Raw genomic sequence first — 21,403 nt, forward strand, 5'->3', positions numbered from 1 at the left:
CTCAGCTAATTCTTCAGTCTGACTACACAGTCCAAAACAAGCCTACCTTTACTTCCTGTCAGGCTAGGAGTCATCGGTTTATAGAGGACTCCACTGCAGTCCTAGTTAGAATACAATCCTTCATTCCTGGGAATGGGAAAACTTCAATCTAGAGACTGTTAGAGATGTAAGTGGTCTACTCAAAACACTTGGCTCTGTAGGACTACCCAAGCCAAGGAAAATGAGATTGAGTTGAATTACGACAGAAATCTTTATTAAAATGTGTCCTTCAGTAATATGTTAGCATACATACAATATACACACATACATCTGTACACTCTTTGACACATCTCACGGATCGCCACCATCAATTTAACCAATAAATTAAAACTAAAAAAAGGAGGGAGGGGTTGGGGGGTAGGACTAAGGGCAAAAATCTCCATGTTGTATCTGGTAAGAAACTGCAAATTTCTCAGAATTTCCCTGGGGAAAACCTGTGACCAGAGAATCTTTGAAATAAAATACATAAGTCCCTGCCTCCCCAAAAAAAGATTCCAAAAGATGCAGTTACAACAAGTGTGCTTCTCAGAACAGCATTCATTCCACTTCATACTCTGGCTTCTGCACCTTCTGGCTTCAAGACAGTCTTCCCCTCAGCTGGGGCAGAGAGGTTCATATGGGCACTTGGGCTCGGTGCACCTGGGGCTCTGGGAGTCGAGGGGCAGGCTGCCGTATGGGAGCGAGGGGAGCCACACTCATCTGAGGTGATGTCTGGCACATCGTCTGACTGTGTATCAGAGCTCTCCAGGTCACTACGGATACTCTCAGGCTGGGCCAGGCTGATATCCCAAACTTTGCTGGCCAGGCAGTCTTTCTGTTCACAGCTTTGGTGTTTGCAGGAAGGACCCTCTTCATTGCTGCCACTGCCACCACGACCACTACCTTCTTCTTCATTCTCTGCCATCTGAGCATGAACATGGAGCGAGTCCTCCGTGCTGCTTCCACTCACCAGCTGATAGTGGCTCGGTTTGGCTTCAATGTCCACTTGGATTTCCATATTGTTGCATTCTCTGTGGAGACAAAATCCACTTTGCTGAATCATGAATGGGTCATGCTATACCTGTTGGTACAAGCAGTTTGTGGGATCAGGATTAGAAAGTTCAAAACATAGGTAAACTGTAGACTGAAACTCACTTTTAGCAAAAATAAAAATTTAACTTACTTCTCAAATAAGAGAAGAACTAGAACGCCTTTGATGATTAAGAACACACATACCTCGCCAATTTCTTTACACAACTAAAAAAGAGCTTTCAAAATTCAACTAAGGGTCAGACCCTCACACTATCTTACTCAAAATACAAAAATGAAAGAAGATTCGTAGTGTCTTACTACTATGTCACAATTAGAAGAAACCAGAACCTCTCCTGTAGGGAATGCTGTAATCACACCATTATCAGTTACACTAGCTTCTCAAAAATTAAGAGAACTAGGTGACAGGAGACACATCAAGCAAAGGGCGACCTAAGAGCAAAAGCCACAGACCCACAGACTGAATCAGTGAACAGCAATCTAGCTCCTTAAGTTCCGTGAATAATTATACAATAGCCAAAAAAGACCTGAAAAAGTGGGGAGAGGGAAGAAAAGGAAGAAAGAAACCCCTAAAAATCAAGGGCTAACAAGAAGAATCAATCAAAAGATCCTAAATACTCCTATACCAAGAACCTGCCCAGTGAGCTCACAGGGCACACACTATATACCCTATCTGATGGTACACACAGCCCTGACATGAGGCATTGAAAATCTGAAGGCCTAGGACCCAACCACAAACTGTTAACCTCTCCTGGGCATCTCTGACTGTTCACATACCTGTCCTGTGGGTTGTAGGAACTGATTATGGAACCGGCCATAGCACGAGTACTTGCGTTGTCACTAATTGCACCAAGACTGGCTGTGTCTTTGGGGAAAATTTCCTTTTGGACATCGGCTTGGACTTCTAACCTGTGTAAAGAGGGGACGTTCAAGTTAATACAAGACCTGGGTATTCCGAGACAGTCTGCTTCCTGGAACACATCTATTGTTATCTTGCAAATTGAGTTGATCTGATCTTCTCCAATTGTCAAATAGCTCAAATAGATGCCCACACATTTCTCTCTCTTGAATATCTACTGAAATCGTCCCCTCCTTTCTCTCCCCATTGATACTACGTAACTTTAGGTGCTCAACAGCTCCTGCCTGGAAAATTGCAATTAGGTTCTCTCTCCAGCAGCCCTAAGTCCAAGTCCAACACCTTACAGATCAGTGCCAATGTGGACCAAGACCCGATCACTCTAACAGTCCTCTCTTGGCTCTCTACTACCAACAGGCATTTAAGGTCTTCATGATCTGCCTTCAAGCTCTCTCTCCAGTTCCATCTCTCACCGTAGGGATGAGATCATAAATCATAATCACTCTGAATTCTTTCTTTCCTTATACACACATATACATTGTATACCTCCATAACTTTGCACATACTATGTCCTCTCTCTGGAAGTTTCCTTTCTTTATGTGACAAACTCGTATTCAGTCCTTAACAACAAAAGAAGTACCTCCCCTCACTCTCCCAGCAAACCAGTCATTTCCTGTTAAATGCTCCCATAGCATCTACCTAATCAATTTATGCATCTCTCTCCCACTCATCTGTGAACTCCAAAAAAAAAAAGGAGAGACTACATCTCATTTACACTTTACCCTCTGTGTCTTGCAATAGGAACTCAAACACTTAGCAATCAAATTACCCCCAGGCTACGAGACTGAAGGACATAGAGGATCCAACCTCCCACAAGAGTAGCAAAATTTCCCGATGGTGTCTCAAAGTTGAGAACCTAAGAACTATTTCCTTCCTTGGCTCTAACACCAGTTTGCTACACACCTAAGTATTTCCTCTTAATAGGTTTCACAGACAAACCCATCTGACTCACCTACTTCCTATAAAAGGCTTTCACAGAACTGGAACAGCTGGACTGGCTAAGCTGCAGTTTCAGCAAGTCAGTCTCCAATTATGTCTGTCTGCTTATTTACAACAGTGATAGTTTTAAGAAAGCCCAGCAGTGAGTTCTCTGGCATGTGTGTGGGGGGGATCCCCTAACAAGGGATGACCAGAGTCATGAGACACAGATTGGTCAGCAGCAGCCTCTAGCTGCACATTCGAGCAACCCCCATTGTACAGCCTATGCCTTTACTCTGCAGCTCCAGGCTTAGATACCCTTTAAGAATATGCCATGCTCCAGGAAGATGAGGCAGTGTAATGGAAAGTGCACTGAATCAGAGACCTGGGTTCTAGGTTCAGATCTTTCATAGAATCTCAGAATTGGAAGAGGATGTTCACAAACGCCATTGTTTAGGTGCTTCTCAGATGCTAGCTTGTACAATGACTATGCTAGAATCACCTGGGGAGCCTTTTCAAAACACAGATTCCTTAGGTCCTACTCCAGGAGATTCAATTTATTAATTTTGGGATAGGGCCCTGAAATCTATTTTTAAGAGGCTCCCAGGTGACTGACAGGCACTCAGGTGTGGGATCCAGTCCATCTGTCATCTGTTGCTTGACTCCTTCTAATAGCCAAATGGCCATCTGGTCTTACTTTAAACACTTCGGGGATAAGCAGCTCAGTATCTTCTGAAGTAATTCAGTTCTTCCTTGGACTTTTATATAGATTTTCCCTATATTCTCTATAATGAAACAAAATTAGGTTTCCCTCTAGCTTCTGCCAAATTGTCTCAATCTACTTCTTGGCATGAGTCAGAATCCTTTCTTCCTATTTAAGGCCCTTCAGATATCTGAAGGCAACCATTTCTCTTACCTCCCTATCCTGTTTTGCCCCATCTGCAGGCCTCTCTTCTCAAGTGCATTCAATTAACTGCTTCTCATATTAACACCTGTTATGCTCCTCCGAATATGTTCTGCTTTACCTAACTGGTAAAATGAGCAAGTCAAACATTTTTAGTCATAAAGCTTTATAGCTTCTCTTTTTTTTTAATTTTTTTATTTATTTATGATAGTCACAGAGAGAGAGAGAGGGGCAGAGACATAGGCAGAGGGAGAAGCAGGCTCCATGCACCGGGAGCCCGATGTGGGATTCGATCCCAGGTCTCCAGGATCATGCCCTGGGCCAAAGGCAGGGGCCAAATCGCTGCGCCACCCAGGGATCCCGCTTTATAGCTTCTCTACACAAATTCGTAGAATTGATCTTCCTTATCTATCAAATGGGAATAAGAAGGTAATAAGGATCGTAGCATCAAAAGCCAATAAGATACAGTATAGATGCTATTCAATTGAAGGTCAGTGAAAAGCCTCATGGGGAGCACAGCCTTGGGAACTCTACAAAAATGTATGCATTCCCTTCCAGAAGCAGGCAGCCTAATGTAGTAGAGGGGATATCTGAACTCAGGATTATTCTTTATATGAAGCCACTATGGTGCAGTAGAAAGAACACTGAACTTTGTTAAGTCATTTAGCGTTTTAGAAACTTGTTTTCTCATTGTAAAATTAAAAACAACAATAACAAAAGACCCAAACCACGATGATTACACCAAAATCAGATGATATATGAGATGTGCCTAGCACAGAGAAATGGCTCGATACAGGTATGTTACTTCTTACCATTCTAACTGGTTCTATCAGAAATTATCTATTGCTTACCTGCTATATTTTCCCTTGCCACTGGAAAGAATGCCACCACTCAGAGTGCCCCCTGAGAGGGCTGCAAAGCTGGCTGTTTCGCTGTATGGACCCTGCATAACACTGAGTCCATCTGTAGGGCTTCCACTTGTGCTCAATACACTAGTCAGACCTTCAATGCTGCTTTCCCCAATGCTGGGATTCTTGAGGGCTCGCCAGGCATCGGCCACTGGGGATGGAACCAAACATTTCAATTCAAAATAATATAGCATCAATAATAGAGTCTGTTATTTTCCTGTAATGACTCTTCAGAGTGGAGAATATTCATGAAAATACTCATTTACTCACTTAATAACTACTATATGTAGCCACCACACATTAGGTGTTCTAACATATTGTTAATATTTAATTTTCCCAGTAACTAGGCAATAACAGTCCCAATTTTAGAAGAGAAAGCAAAAGCTTAGAACTAAATGACATGTTCAAGTCATGGCTGGTCACACGAAACTATACTTCCAACTCCAAGTCCACTATGCTGCCCATTTTACCATAGATGTCATCTAATCAAACATGAAGACTTCAAAAATATATTTAGGTCATGTTAGGTGTTGATTCTGGTAGAAAGCTTCAAAAACTTGTGAGACTCTCTGTGCCCTAGCTTAGTTTTCACTTTAATATGGTAAAGTGAAAACATCAAAGTAGAAGGTGGGGGGAAAAAAAGAAGCTAGAAGACTTGCTCTAGTCCCAGCTCTGCAGAAGCTCTTAAACCCATTTAACAGATGTTGAGACAAAAGTTTAAAGAAGTTCCCATTAAACAGGGATAATAATAGCCCCTGCCCTTCCTATTCAGAAAGCTGTTGTAAAAACCAGGTGAGATAATAACTGTGTGAAGTCCTCTGAAAATTATAAAGTACTATGTAGATATAAGACTTTATTATAATCACTACTATTACCAGCATACTTGGAGTTACTTGGAATCCTACAAGTTTGTACCTGCCACACAGAGCCAAGTACCAGAGGAATTAACCTAATAACTCTGGAACAAAGAAATGAAAAGCTAAAAATACTTTACCCCCTACAAAGCTCATTATCCAAAGTAATCCAATGACAATCTCTCTGTAAAATGTGCTGAATTCTACTGATTTTTATCTTCTGTCCCATAAATTTAAGGGAAATGAAAATCCTCTCTTTACCTGTGATTGGACCATCATCTTCATCAAATTCAATTTTCACCCCCTTTCCGTTGGCCGTGCTAACTCCACAGCCACCTCCACGACAGAGAGAAATGGGCACAACCCCATACACATAAGCCAGCATAATGGGGACACCAATACCTGGGGGAGGAGAAGGAAACAAATCAGCAGGCCATCGGGTTGCAACTGCCCCAAATTCTCCTTCCCAGCCTAAGCACAGACACACCACTTTATAAAGGGCCAAAGACACCCAAAACATGGCTATCCTAAAGAGATAGCTAGGGCTAACAGAATGACTGGACTTAGAATTAGAAAGCCCTGGATTAGAACCCTGGCTCCAATTTACTAGCTGTATAACCTCACATATCTCTTCCCAGGGTTGTCAAAGATCAAAAGAGAAGGTATACAGTGCCCAGCACAGTGAGTATATGTTGCTTTCATTTTCCCTCTTCTACTCACTGTTGACATGCCAATGCAAGAACCAATCAATAGTCAAACATTAAATAAGTGACTCCTGGGGTTTAGGATCCACCCCAGTGTTAATTCCAAAATCTTACTGCTGTGTGAGGCAGAATGGCTTAGTTATTAAGAGTACAAGCTCTGAAGTCAGACTGCCTTGAAAATCCCATTTCAGCTAAGTGACCTTGGGCAAATTACAACACCTTTCTATTACAATTGTGCTGCTGTAAGGATTAAATGAATTAATACATGCAAAATACTCAGAACTGCTACTGGTACATGGAGAGCCTTAATAAACGTTAGTTACAATATTCTTTTTTTTTTTTAAGATTTTATTTATTTCAGAGAGAGAGTAAGCACACAGTCCATCTGTCATCTGTTGCCATTCAGTTGTCATTCACTAAGTAACTCAATGTTTGCACGAGAAGAGAGAGAGAGAACATAAGGGGGAGGGGGCAGAGGGAGAGGGAGAAGCAGATTGCCCACTGAGCAGAGAGCCTGACATGGGGCTCTATCATGGGACTCCAGGATCATGACCTGAGCTAAAGGCAGATGTTTAACTGACTGAGCCACCTAGGTGCCCCTTGTTATAATATTCTTATCCTAAAACAAACCATCATGTCTCCCAAAATACTATGAGGCATTAAGCAAATAAAAATAAAAGTAATTTGGGTAGTCCGGGTGGCTCCGTGGTTTAGCACCGCCTTCGGCCCAGGGTGTGATCCTGGAGATCTAGGATGAAGTCCCACATCAGGCTCCCTGCATGGAGCCTGCTTCTCCCTCTGCCTATGTCTCTGCCTCTCTCTCTACTGTGTCTCTCATGAATAAATAAAATCTTTAAAAAAATAAAAGTAATTTCATTTTGTGGGTTCCATAGCAAGTGGAGAAGGAAGATAAAAGGTGAAAAACTAGGCCTTAAAGTAATATTCTTTTTTTTTTTTTAAGATTTTATTTATTTATTCCTGAGACAGAGAGAGAGAGAGAGAGAGAGAGAGAGGCAGAGACACAGGCAGAGGGAGAAGCAGGCTCCATGCAGGGAGCCTGACGTGGGACTCGATCCCGGGCCTCCAGGATCACACCCAGCGCTAAACCGCTGAGCCACCTGGGCTGCCCTTAAAGTAATATTCTTTAATTCAATTTATGTGCCAGAGTTCTATTAATTTAAGAACCAAAGATACCAAACTGACAATTTTGTGTGGCTGATATTCATTACAATAGTGCCTAATAGAGTTAACTCCTAATAAGATAGGTTTGACATGAAATGTAGAGAGCCTCCAGGGTGGCCATCTGGCCACATCTGGCCAGCTGGCTACACTGCTATCATCAGAAAGTTGGGAAGAGGGATGTGGTAGAAGAAAAGAAAGGGAGGGAAGGAGAAGAGACACAGTCCAGGCTTGCTTACCCACACTAACCGCAGCAATAACTGGGGATGCAATGACTGACAAAGTCACTCCTCCTGTGATAGCCAAATTCCTCTTATGTTTGGAGGTTTTCCTTCCTTCATATCTGCTGTGTATCTAAGAATAAGAAAGAAAATCCAGGTCAGCAGGTTGCCAGGGTGGAAAAAGAGAAGCGAATATTCTATCTATATTAAAGTCTATCCCCCACCTACCAAGAAGCCATCTTTCTCAAATTTTAACCTAACTCAGATCAGGGTGACATAAACTAATACAGAAAAAGTTAGTCCAAGAAGAGACAAAATAACTCAGGGCTAGTGAGGAAAGTATTTCACCTTTAAGTCACTGAGACAAACCAGGCCCAGGATGCTAATAAGAACTTTTAGATCTCTTGGGGTTTGTGAAGATCCATTTAAGAAATTAAGGTTATTTTTATCTACGAACTAGTTGGTTCTCAATAAGTTCTGAAATATAAGCTCTTCCCTATTTCCTTCCAAACTTTACCTGGGGATGGAACACACACAGAACTCATTATGTCTTACCTTCCTGCCAACATAAACAGGAATGCCGATGACCATGGCAGGAATGGCAATGCCAGCAATGAGGGAAATCCCCACTGGAGCACCAATCAGTGTTCCCAGCTGCCAAAGAATTTTCTTCTTACGGCTCCATGGCTTCTTGCCCCAGAATGTGCAGCCAGAGGGGCTGCAGAGGAAACATGTTAAAGTTACTACCAATATTACAAATGCAGCTGTTGTCACCAGAGGGCTTGATAAGAGCCTTTTTTTTTTCCCCCAATAAGAATGCTTAACAGTTACAAGAGGTTACAGGAACTGAATATAGAGGGGGGAGCAAAAGACAAGGTCAGATTATTAGACCTCTGGGCCCTTTACTTTTTGGTTGTAAAGTAGGCTTCCAGACTTGAAACTTCTTTCCTTTCTTTGCTACTGAACTCTGTCCTCCCTAACCCAACACTGATCCAGCTTCCTTGACTGATATACTTCTTGGGATCCCAACCTACACACTTGACATCTCATCCAAAAGCACTGTGCCCTGCAGCTAGTGAACACTGATTTGCATAGTTTTCTTGGCATATGTTCTACCCATATTCAATAGATAGTGTAAACCATGTTCCTGGGAAAGGATTTAAAAAGACTTGCCACACCCTTTATGCTAGTTTCATACCCTTAGTTTGCCTACTTTTATACTTAATGGTTTTGTGTTCAACCATTTTTCTTCACTCCCTTTGTCCTGTCTTCTCTACTACATAGGATAAGCAATTTTGAAAGTAGGGATCACGTCTTACACATCCTTGTGTCCCTGATTAATTGGTACAGTGTAAGTAACTCAATGTTTGCTATATTGGAAATAAAAATGTTGCATTCAAACAACGAATTTTAAGTTCATAAATATTAACTCCTTCAGGACAATATTTTAATATTCACTTTGAATTCTTTGAAAAATGATTACATGCAAAGTACTGTAAAAAGGTTAACTCTGACCTTAATAAACGTATGCAGTTTAGCAAAATTAGACATGTATATGAAGTAAAATTAGTGATATTTATACATTTAAGGAATGTCAATACAGAAGATCGAGGCAGAAAAAGCTGGGAAGGCATCATAGATGAAATGGCATTTAAGTGGCTCCTGAAGGGTGAATAAGAACTGAACAAGTTGAGATAAAAGGGGATTGCTGGGAGGGTGATGTTATCAGAAAGCATCCTGGGCAAAGGAAAGAGCATGAACAATTATGAAAGAACATGAACAAGTAAGATAGCCAGAGGAGAGAGAGGAAATAGCAAGCCAGGTTACCCGGAATATAACATGTATAAAAGCAACATGAAAAAAGCTAGAAAAGTAGATTAGGGCCAGACTGTTGGAAAGCTATGCAAGGGAAACTGAACTCTATCTGGAAGGTAATGAAAACAGTCCCTGGAAGTTTCTGTACTGAAGAAAAACATGGTCACAGGAGTGCTTCAGAAGAACTTTTTACAGGAGATCCCTGGGTGGCTCAGGGGTTTAGCACCTGCTTTCGGCCCAGGGTGTGATCCTGGAGTCCTGGGATCGAGTCCCAGGATCAAGTCCCACATCAGGCTCCCTGCATGGAGCCTGCTTCTCCCTCTGCCTATGTCTCTGCCTCTCTCTCTCTCTGTCTCTCATGAATAAATAAAATCTTCAAAAAAAAAAAAAAAGAACTTTTTACAGCTTTCTTATACTGTAATGCGAGGATAGACAACTAAGTCTCTTTGACAGCCTTTTTCCTAAATCAGTAAAAGAACAAGACTATAAAGCAAAGGACACATTTCCCATCTCACCTGAGGTAATGCAAGTCTGAGATCTCTTTCATGCAAAGCCAACAGAATTCACAGCCACACACTGCACAGGTCATATGATTACAGCTTCCATCATTCATCTTGATAATGTAAGCGCTGCATCGTGGGCATGGCTTGATGTCATCTGCTAAGGGGGGGAGGGAAGATTGGGTAGAAAAATACCCCCAGTTAAACCTAATTTGACTTATTATTCCTAGGAATATATATATAAAAATGAAGAGGCAGTCAAGAACTCTTGGCTGAGAATTCCAAATTGTGCAACCCATTTCACTGGAAGGTTGGCTATGTCTAGACCTCAGGAATTTTCATAAGATGGATCCTGTCTCATATTGAGCTGCCTATCCCCCAAACTGGCATCATACACAGCACTTACGCCACACTCCGAACAAGAAAACTTCCCTAGAGACAAAAATGGTTCCAAGGAAAATGGAATTTCACCAGCCAATAAGCGGTGTCCTGCAGGAAGAATAGTCTGCAGCTTGGGATTGGCTTTAAGTTTTGAAAAACTTTAGCTCAGGAAATTCATTTCTCAGGCTCAGCAAGTATCATTGTGATGTGCTGTTAACACAACCCACAGACCCCTCCCATGATACTTTCAAATTCAAAACTTAAAGATAATTGGGTATGTTATGTAGCACACACCTAGTAATTTTCACAGCAAGCTAGGAACTATCCTATTAAAATGACAATTTAGGAGATTATGCTGTGCCAGGAAAAAGTGAATGGTAAAATCTTTCCTACCAGCCTCTCCCAAATGACATCAGTGAAATAAAATACATTTATAAAAGGCAATAAACCCACTGACATTTTCAAATAGGTTTACTCTGACTTGCCAAGGTTCCTCCTTTTAAGGTTAATCATTAATCCACACTAATATTTTTTCCTTTCCTTAACTCTGTATCCTACTTCCAAAAGCCGTGATGTACTTAAAGCTAATAGGAAGATAGTAGAGGTTTAATACCCATTAAATGTCTTTCTGCTCACAATGAAAGTTTTGAAAAAGTCCCTTGCAAAAGGATCTAATTACTCTCCAATATGAGACATATTATTAAAAAGGTAGAAATTAGAGAATTCAATTTTGTTGTATTCCAATTTTACCAAGTTATAGGTTGGAAAACCTATAATTGTCAGAGAGAGAAGTTACATGTCAAATAGAATACTGAAAATATTACCAAGTATTTTTTGCTCTCTGATCCCAAGAAATACTTGGTTATACAGTAAAGTAATCTCTTCCAGCTTTAGGCTCACATTATGAAGTATAAAATAAAGAGAAAAATGAGACAATGCCAACATACCTGGTCCAGATTCTTGCCCATAACTGAGACCTGAAGTGTGCTTGGTCCGTACTCGCAAAGTCTGTGCCCTCTGTTGACGGGCCATATCGCATGTCTGATTTGGATGCCATATTTGTTTGCAGTGGTAGCAGAACTCTGTTTGGCAGCCTTCCCTCTCACAGGTCAGCTTTGGGCAGCTGGCACAGCCATAGGCAATAACAGCATAACTGGGTAAGGAAATAAGAAGAGATAGGAGTAAAGTGAGATTGATTGGAACAAGACAGACATTATTCATCAGTTTCGGTGGGGTAACACTGATACTCCTCCCCCCTATATGTGATATAGAGAAAAGAGTACATATATAACACATAAAATACACACAAGCATGACTAACAAAACTGTAAAAACATATTCTGTATGAGAAAGTAAATTTCTTCTTGAGATTCTAAAAACAGGGATGCCTGGGTGGCTCAGTGGTTGAGTGTCTGCCTTTGGCTCAGGGCATGATCCCAAAGACCCGGGATTGAATCCCACATCAGGCTCCTTGCATGGAGCCTGCTTCTCCTCCCTCTGCCTGTGTCTCTGCCTCTCTTTCTGGGTCTCTCATAAATAAATAAATAAAATCTTTAAAAAAAAAAAGAGAGAGAGATTCTAAAAACATTTACCTTTGAAAAAATAGGGAAAAATACCATATTTAGGCTGAATTCTAGCATGTATTCTAGCTTCCTTAAGAGCAGTTTACCACAGCAAGTTTCATAAATAACAGAGTACAAAACTATTCCTTTTGATGGTTTGCTGTATTTTTAAAGATTAGAATTTGTTTATATTAAAGGATAGAATATTTGTAAAACAAAGGTATTGTGAAAACTAAAGTATACTTTTTCATTTTAAGTTCCACAGTGAAGGGATGCCTGGGTGGCTCGGTGATCTGCCTCTGGCTCAGGAACTGATCCTGGGGTCCTGGCATAGAGTTCCGCATCAGGCTCCCCAGCGGGAGCCTGCTTCTCCCTCTGCCTATGTCTCTGCCTCTCTCTCTGTTTCTCTTATAAATAAATAAATTTTTTAAAAAAAGTTACACAGTGAATCTGGTCTGAGCTCATATAGTCTGAAACAATTGTCATAGATGGATTCATGATCAACTTCGACTGAAAGCTCATTTTATCTTTCAAACTTTTTTTTTAACTCAAATCTATACCTTGAAATATCTATTTCCTTGATAGACTCCAGAATCCAAGAATACCACTCATCTACTTTATTAATTAATACATAATAATGCTATTATCTCCCTCCCCTTCCTTCTCTCTTCTGACACATATTATTAGTAAAGATGGGCAACTCAGAACCCATCTGCACCAACATCAACTGTTTCTTATAATTCACATTTATTTTCTTAGAATTACTCTCTCACAATCGAATATATTTACAACTATTAGCCTCTCTGACTAGTTCTAAATGTCAACTAAATGTTTAGATAAGCCCCAATAAGTGAACACTTTTAAAAAAAATTTTTTAAGTAAAGAAACAAGGAAGGGAAAATAGTTGTGAACGTTCAAACAATTTTTAAACAGGTCAATGAATGCAGGTTTAGGTGTTGCCATTGGGCTTTGTTGTCTTCTAGTCCACTTTCTCCTTCAATAGCCAAAGATTGCAGACAAACTTATAAAAAAAGCTAATAACATTTTCTTGGATTTATTCTGTTTATTTGAATGTACACTGATGTTTATAGCAGCAACTCAAGTTCTCAGTTTATTATAGAATCTGCAAGTTGATTTGAGAATGACACTGAAAATATCAATGACATATCATCTATGTTATATAATACAATCTGTACTAAAACTCTTCTCAGAAAGAGCAAAGTGAGAATAGGTCAATGTATGAATGCAAATGATTCATATCCTGTAGGAGTTCTGAGTAAATTCACCCTACCTAACTGCAAAATAGCTACTACAGATAAACAATGTTTCTCCTGAAGAAAGTGACTTGCTTGCTATTTTGTGTTAAATGGGAAAGATACTGGATGACCTCCCTGCCTTAACACAATTGCTGATGATAAAAATTACATACTCAGGAAACCTTGATCGTTTCCTGATCCATTCCTACCTTACCTGGTGGGAATAAATACTTATTAACAGATTCTTTCATTTTTTTTTTTTAAAGAAGAACATTTAACAAGATTGATAATGTCAATTTTGGATGTGTAAATTGGTTCCAAGGAAGTAAAATAACCCCAAATACTCATGAACCCACAGTGATCTATTACCATGACACAGAATTACTCAGGGCACGAGGCTTGGTATTCCTGTTTTGGGGCGCCTGGTCTGGGCTCCTTGCTCCTGACTCATACTGCATGACACTGAGCTAATTTAAATTGCCAAGCCTTAACCTCTATCTCAAAAATGGAGCTTGCCACCTCCAAGTGTAACTAAACATTCTAAAACTGCATTTGAGATCTTGCCCTGAAAGGTATGGTATAACAATATAGCACATTTTATCCTACTTCCTGGCCTTTGCATAATCTACTCCTTCTGCCTAGAAACGTTCTTTCCTTTCTTCTTGACCTGGCAAATAGTTATCTATTTAAGAACCAGCTCAAATGTCATCTTCCCCATAAAATCCACTTAACCTCTCCAGGTAGCTGGTTGCCTGCTCTATGCCTATGTACAATTACTTTATATTATTTATCATATTATATTGTAATTATCTGTTTATACGTGTATTTCTCCAGCCAGACTAGACTCAAGGAAAAGTACTATCCATTTTTTAATCTTCAGGTCTAGCATACTGGTTCATGCTCAAAATACTTGTGTTGAATGAATAATAGAGACTCTCTCCTGTTTAGGTGTTTTACTTTCCCCAGGCCATTATAACTCTTCTCCTGGCCCATTACTCTATCACAAAGCAATCTTTAAACCTTATCCATGTATCTACTGGTTTACTATATGCCAGATACTATAACTTAATTCTAAAATTTTGTCTAGGGATGCCTGGGTGTGGCTCAGCGGTTGAGCGTCTGCCTTTGGCTCAGGGCGTGATCCAGGGATCAGGGATGGAGTCCCACATCAGGCTCCCTGCAAGGAGCCTGCTTCTCCCTCTGCCGAATGTCTCTAGCTCTATCTGTGTGTCTCTCATGAATAAATAAATAAAATCTTTAAAAAAATTTTTGTCTAAACCCATTTTAGGAGCAAACTCCTAAATTCTGAATAGGGTAATCTTCTTCCCTAGGTAGTTGAAAAAAACGCCATCCTTGAGACCGAATCCACCTTGACAATCTTGTTTCTTCTCTTCCATGTCCTACAATGGAGCTTTTCTCCTACCCTGCTCTTTGCTTAGCCAAGAATTCAGGGTTGCTAATTAGAAGCTACATGGGGGAGAGGTGGGGAAGAAGCAGCAGCTAAATAGAAGGTGATGGAAATTACATGGTGCTAAGAAAACCAATGTATCCTTCCCCCTTTCCTTAAGTTTATATAAGTTTACTAATTTTGTTAATTTCCTAAGTCTTCAGAAATATAATAATATGTGACAGGCTAGACTACAGCATTACCTAACTTCAGCCTTGGAGAAGAAAATCCCATTATTATGAATTTGGTTATGCTCCAACAGACCCTAGTAGTTAAAGGAATGTGTTCCTCTATTATGTTCAAACTTTCTAGCTCCAGGCCACATAACTTTTTTTTTTTAAGATTTTTTATCTTTAAGTCTACCTTTTCAGATTGATCTCTAGTTAACTTTCCAGATCATGCTCTCCATATTGTGCATCCAGAGGCTGACCAAACTAGATTCCAGACTTAGTATTGTATTTTTATACCTCTATGCACTTGCTCAAAACACTCTGGTTTAAGATGTTTTTTTTTTTTCTCTACTCACATCAGTTTGCCTCGTATGAATTCCTACTCACATTCTTCAAGGCCCAGATCAAATATTACCTCCTCTATGAATTTTTTCTTGACACCATCATACAAAAATCTTTTATCTATCCTCTAAGAGCATTTGTGTTTTCTTTAGTATGTATTGCATTGCATTTATAATTTTATCTATATCTATTTATCTATCTAATCTCTTCTAACAGGTCAAACACCCTGTCAAGAGGACCATGTCTGAGTCCTTTTTGTATTACCCAATATCACCTAAGGTTCAACACTGCATAATTCTCAAAAGTGTCTACTGAAGGATCATCAGTCTGTCCTCTTCTTGACCCTCCCATCCCCATTATCTGTTTCTCTTTCAAAAACTGTGCTGTTCATCTTCTTTATCTTATCAAAATTCAACTATCTCATTCTTCTGGGATCTAATTGAAAAATTTTGTTTGTAGAGTTGTAGAATAAGTTGGAATATGGCTATCCTAGGCTAGAGAAACTCTCAATCTATTCAGAGCACAAAATTCATTGTTAAATAAGGACACTAACAGAAGACAGAGTAACACTGTACAGAGTAACTGTTAAAGAAGCTTAGAAAATTGCTCATAGGGGCACCTGGGTGGCTCAGTGGTTGAGCATCTGCCTTTGGTTCAGGGATCCTGGGACTGAGTCCCACATCAGGCTCCCCAGAGGTAGCCTGCTTCTCCCTCTGCCTATGTCTCTTGTGAATAAATAAATAAAATCTTAAAAAAAAAATAGAAAACTGCAAATAGGGAAAGTGTCAGTTAAGATGTCATAGAAAAAAACAAGAACAGGGCATCTGGGTGGCTCAGTTGGTTAAGCCACTTTTCTCTGCTCAAGTCATGATCTCAGGGTCCTGGGATTGAGCCCCCACCCTGTATCAGGCTCCCTGCTCAGCAGGGAGCCTGCTTCTCCCTCTTCTTCTGCCCCTCCCCCCTTCTTGTGCATGCAAGCGCTCTCAAATAAATAAAATCTTTTAAAAAAAAAAAAAGGAACTTTAAAACAAACCAACATGTTTCCTGTTGATCTAAATTTGGAGAAATTACACCAGATTGAAGATGTACTGTATATTAGCATTAGCAAACTTTACAGTGTATATTAGCATGTTTAAAGGGTCTAAAAAGTTCAGAAATAAATTTTGTTCAATCCAATACTTCCCAAGCTTATTTGATCAAAAAGGTTTTCAGTAATACCTATGATATACATTGGAAAATACTGATGTAGGTGAAAAACAGAAAATAAGATGAAAAGATGGTGGGAGACTGTAAAGGGACTTAAATTATAAGGGTAGGTCATATAAATAATCAGTTCTTGAAGATATAAGTCATTTTATAGGTCAGGTACTAACAGTTGGAAGCAGGAGAGTGATATAAAATGTTCCACTTTAGAATGAGTACTTTGACAAATATGGGAAAAATGTATGGAGCTGGGTGCAGATGGGAAGATGGGGGGCAGAGGATAGGATAGAATGAGGAGTTGTGAAATAGAAGGTACAGAGCTAAATTAAGAGAAGACGTACCCATGAGCTATATCTCAATTTTTAAAATGTCATACCAGAGAGAGAGAGAGAGAGAGAGAGAGAGATAAAGATGTAGAAAGGTTCAGAGAGGAAAAAAAAATCCTTCACTGAGAAATTTGTCAAGGAGTTTAATTCCCTCATAAATGTGCTAGAGATGAACAGAATTTTCCTATTTATGGGATGGTCCAGTCCAGTTGTCCAGGGAGGCCAACAGCTCACACCTGTTGGGTCAGGTAGGAGGGGGGACTCTGCAGGAGAGAGAGCCAGCAATGTGGACCTACACAAAGAATTTAGGTCAAGACTGCCTTATCTCCTATTCATCTGTACAGAAGATCTGCTCCTGCACACCAGGAAATTTTGTTGCCTCCTTTGCTCACCTCTCAATCTTCTAGAGATTCTGAAAGGGTTTAAAGATTGGCAACAAGGTACTTGAGAGGAAAAATTATATATTTACATGATGTAGGGGTGTCTGAGAAGACCTCATGCTAAAGCAGAGACTCTAAGGGGTTATAGATCAACCGCACTATTCATTAGCCATGAGACATTGAAGCCCACACTTAAACTTCTCCGAACTGGTTTCTCCTTTATAAAATAAGCTTACCACCATCCTCCACTTTAATGAAATTAAAATTATTCCTGAATGAGCTTATAGTCTTAAGATTATAAAGAACTATAAAAATGGTTATTTATATATTGAGTTAATTTAATCTCATTTAAAAATATGTTTTAAATATACTTGGTAATATAGTACTTAATAATATTAAAAAATAATGTAAATGCTTCCCTACTGAAATTGGTTCTCTTATTCATGAATAAAATAAAATCATATTCAAGTGTGGGAAAAGAAAAATTCAAGACTCTGCTCTACAAATATTTTGTAAACAAATAATCTTTTAATATATGATGTTCTCATTATCATAATCATAGTGAAACTAATGATCAGAAAGAACTCTGTAAGACCGCTTACATGCTCCCTTCACCCTGCCAAATACATACACATATATACACACAGAGCGAAGGGAGAAATTGATAAATTTGGCTCTAAGAACTTGATTTGTTAGTAGTAAAGATGGTCAGGTATAAGAAAAGATAACTAGGGACTACACTTAATCCTCATCCATAATTTTTACCAGACACAGAAGAATAGAACAGTTTGATCAAAACAAATCAAAACAAAACAAACTGTTTTTCTTCCGGCATTAAAAAGAAGTGGCAAAACCATTGGCCACATCCCCAGGGAACTCAGACACCTGTTTGGGAAGTGACAGAATTTTAAAGTTACTCCCTGTTTATCTAACACCTCCAACTGCAGACCTCAAAATACTCTGCAAACATTAATTAAGCTTCTCAAGTCAGGAAAGGATTAGGCCTATTTCAGAGAAGAAAAATAAAGTAGATAAGAGGCTGTTCACAAAAAAAAATCAGAAAAGAAACTAGATTCTTGGCTCTCTCAAAGTTGTCCTTAGGCCACAACTGACAAAATGGTCCAAAAAAAAAAAAAAAATGGTCCAAATAGTAGCATCCCCAGTAGTGCATGCTTTTTAAAAAGAAAAGGTTGAGAGGAAACCTTGGTTGAGAGGTTGGCCTTGGTTGGAGTTACCAGTGTTTCAAGCCTAGTTCCATCACCCAATAGGTATGACCCTGAACAAGCCACTTAATTTATTTAAATTTCAGTTTTCTCATCTATAAGACTAAATCAATCTTACAATGTTGTAAGGATCAAATTAAATTATGTATGCCTGGCACATGGATACTCAGATGCCAGCTTGCTTTCTTTCAGCAGACTTCACCTCCTTTAAACCCACAGATAACACATTAAGATAAATACATAAATATAATTTTTATAATTCTTTTAACTAATTAAAAAGAGCTCTACATGATACTAACCCAATACTTGGCTAAAGTAAGAAATGGCCTTGATTCTTTAATAACTTTCAGTAATGGTTCACAGTTGTCACCATAAAGATTGTAAATTAATTCATGTCCATTTTTATTGTTGTGAGCAAAAACAGTCATTGACTTCAGAAAAATAAAAACAAAAAGGGAACTTTCCCAGAAAGATAATCAGCCATGCCATATTTCTCAGTTAAAATTCAAGGAAAGACATCTCAAAAAGGAGTTGATATACTATTCCAAAATTAGCCATGCAGCGTTAAGTAAATATCCCTTCGGTTCAGAAAATAGATTAACAGTATCTATAAAAGTTGCCTATCCATATATATTAGCCTCTTAGGCTAGTGAGATCACCAGACCACCAGATATAAGAGCCTACAACATTCTTTCCGACATTTACTAATTCAAAGTGAAAGTGATCTACCATAGACAAACACCATACCTTTGACCACAACGCTTCAAAGTAATTTAGAAACTCCAACTCAGTGAGGTTAGATAGCACACCCATCTCTAACAAGTCTAGTAGAATAGAAAGACAGAAGTTAACTCTTTCTACTTGATCCCTAGACACTCTTAAGACAGCTTCTTTTGAAGGGGACAAATAGCAGCATCATGGAAATCTTAAAACAGTCTTGGTATACAGGCTACAATTAAAAGCCCTTTTAAACTCCTTTGAAGTAAAGGCCCAAGCATCTTTTTTACTAGCATTATGTTCACACACTGCAAGGAGTCCCTAGCATCTTTTTGTCCCCAAAGCATAACACACGAGAACATAATGATCTGCTCAAGGTCACAGAACTGGTAAACGGCACAGTCTGACTCCCAATCACTCCCTATCACTCCCTATCACTCCCTAGATAAGCGCTCTGCTGCATGCAGCCATTCATGGGACGTACAGACAGTAACACCCAGATTTGCTTTACGTGGTGGGAGGGTGGTCTCCATTGAGTACTTTACAGATAGTAAAATCTGGTGGCATTCTATCTCTGCACGTACTGCATATTTTCTCACTGGCCTTAAAAATCCAGGATACATGGTACCTTCCTTAAAAGACAGTCATCAAGAACTCAAGATCAGAAGGGCTGGATAACGCACTTTCTCCTACCGTGTCAGCCTCTGGGCATCCTTCTTCTCAGTGTTGCTTCTCTGGACAAAGAAAGGGTCCGTCCACTCCTCACCCTGCTCGAGGCAGCAGTGTAAGAACCACAGGGGGGCCTCCCAACAGCTTGGCACAGAGGGAACACAATGCCCAAGATGCACCGGAGCTGCCACTGAGCTGTCCTTTCCCCCTAGTGCCATTTCCATCACCTTCATCCCAACTTTCGCAGCTGTGGTCAGCTGCAGTGCCGCTAAGTCTGCCACTGGCCAAAGGGACACGCCCCTCCGAATGCTGTGAGCCCCTCCGAATGATACGCTCATTCCGTCCTTCGCCAGGTATCCGCTCCCCGCCCTCCTTAAGACGTGGCCCCTACCTCTGGACAGAGGGGCGTGCACCCGACCTAAAGGCCTCTCCCTGCCTCCTGACTTGATGGACAGCTCCCTCGCCCTCACCGACTGCTCAGCCCCCACCTCGAGGCCTCGGGCAGGGCAGGTGGCGGGTGCCTTCCCCCACCCGTCCGGGCTTGCCGACGGTGACGGGTCGCCGGCCCGCCGCGGTGGCCGCCTTCTCCTCCTTCCCGCTGCTGAGCCCTCACCCGCTCCTCGGTGCTGGGCCGCGCACACGCACGCACGCACCAGCCGCACCGAGGACCCAGTGGGGTCCAGCCCCGGGGGCCCCGGCGGCCACGCCCCCGCGCTCACCCGCAGTCCGGGGCCGGGCACCAGCGGCAGTCGGGGTCCGAGGCCAGGTAGCGGCGCAGCATGAACTCCTCGTACTTGTGCATGAGCGGGGGGTCGGCGAGCAGCAGGCGGATGTCGTGCGGGTTGAGTCGCTCGCTGCACTCGGGGCAGCTGATGGGCACCCGGCTCTCGCTGATCTCCAGGCGCAGGTAGTGGCGGAGGCAGTCCCGGCACGAGCGGTGCGGGCAACTGAGGAGGCGCGGGGCCCGCTCGGGAGGCAGCCGCACCAGGCAGAGCGGGCACTCCACCTCCTCCGGGCCCGAGCCGCCGCCCTCCGCCGCCTCCTCATCGTCGAACCCCGGCCCGGCCGCCGCCGCCGCCGCCGCCGCCGCCGCCGCCGCGGCCTCCGCCTCCGCCTCGGCTGCCGGCTCCGCGGGCAGCGCCTCGGGCGGCGGGGCCTGGGCCGCGGCCGGGACCGGGGCGGGCGGCGGCGGGGCGGCCGGGGGCGGCGGCTCGGCCTGCGGCTTGGCCCGGGCGCGGCGGCCGCGGGCCGAGGCGGAGAAGACACTGTGGAAGGTGAGGCGCCGGCGCCGGCCGCCGCTGCGGCACTTGGGGTCGGGCGCGGCCGCGTGTAGAGATGTAGAGCGCGGCGACTCGGAGTCCTTCTCAGAGCCCATGGCCCCCAGAGCCCGAGGAGCGAGGGGCGCCCAGCGCCGCCACAGCTCCCGCCTCAGTGCCCCCCAACCGCCGCCGCGACCGCCGCCGCCTCGGCCGCCCTCCCCGAGATAGAAGCCGAGCGGCCGCGTCGAAGTGGTTATAAAGCCTCCGCCCCGCGCGCCTCTGCTCACTGCGCAGGCGCCTCGCGGAGACACCTCACAACCAGCGCTCCCCACCCCGGAGGGGCGCTGGGCGGGGCCGGGCTGGGTGGGGCCGGGCGTGCCGGGGCGGAGCTCCGCCTCCTCCCGGTCATGGGGTTCCCGGGCCGCCATCTTGAGCGGGCGCTGACCCAACTGCGTTTCGTGACCCCCTCCCCCATCCCCGTC

The 21,403-nt window shown here is 42.2% G+C and overlaps 1 protein-coding gene across 3 annotated transcripts; it reads right to left on the minus strand.

The window, feature by feature from the left end:
- Nucleotides 1-231: 231 nt before the first annotated feature.
- On the minus strand, nt 232-21,187 carry RNF19B (ring finger protein 19B). Of its 3 annotated transcripts, none has more exons than XM_055332403.1 (9): nt 20,382-21,183; nt 11,316-11,521; nt 10,003-10,147; nt 8,228-8,390; nt 7,691-7,805; nt 5,830-5,970; nt 4,658-4,865; nt 1,846-1,977; nt 232-1,049 (listed from the first exon to the last, which is right to left on the minus strand). In XM_055332403.1, exons 1-9 carry the CDS (start codon nt 21,035-21,037, stop codon nt 587-589), a joined length of 2,229 nt encoding a protein of 742 aa, XP_055188378.1. In that variant the 5' UTR covers nt 21,038-21,183; the 3' UTR covers nt 232-586. The 3 variants fall into 3 exon arrangements, with proteins under 3 accessions (XP_055188378.1, XP_055188379.1, XP_055188380.1); XM_055332404.1 differs by having other exon boundaries at nt 10,003-10,144; nt 20,382-21,180; XM_055332405.1 differs by having other exon boundaries at nt 969-1,099; nt 10,003-10,144; nt 20,382-21,187.
- Between the last annotated feature and the right edge of the window lie 216 nt (nt 21,188-21,403).

The sequence above is a fragment of the Nyctereutes procyonoides genome, unplaced genomic scaffold (assembly GCF_905146905.1).
Source record: "Nyctereutes procyonoides isolate TBG_1078 unplaced genomic scaffold, NYPRO_anot_genome, whole genome shotgun sequence".
NCBI classification, from domain to species: domain Eukaryota; kingdom Metazoa; phylum Chordata; class Mammalia; order Carnivora; family Canidae; genus Nyctereutes; species Nyctereutes procyonoides.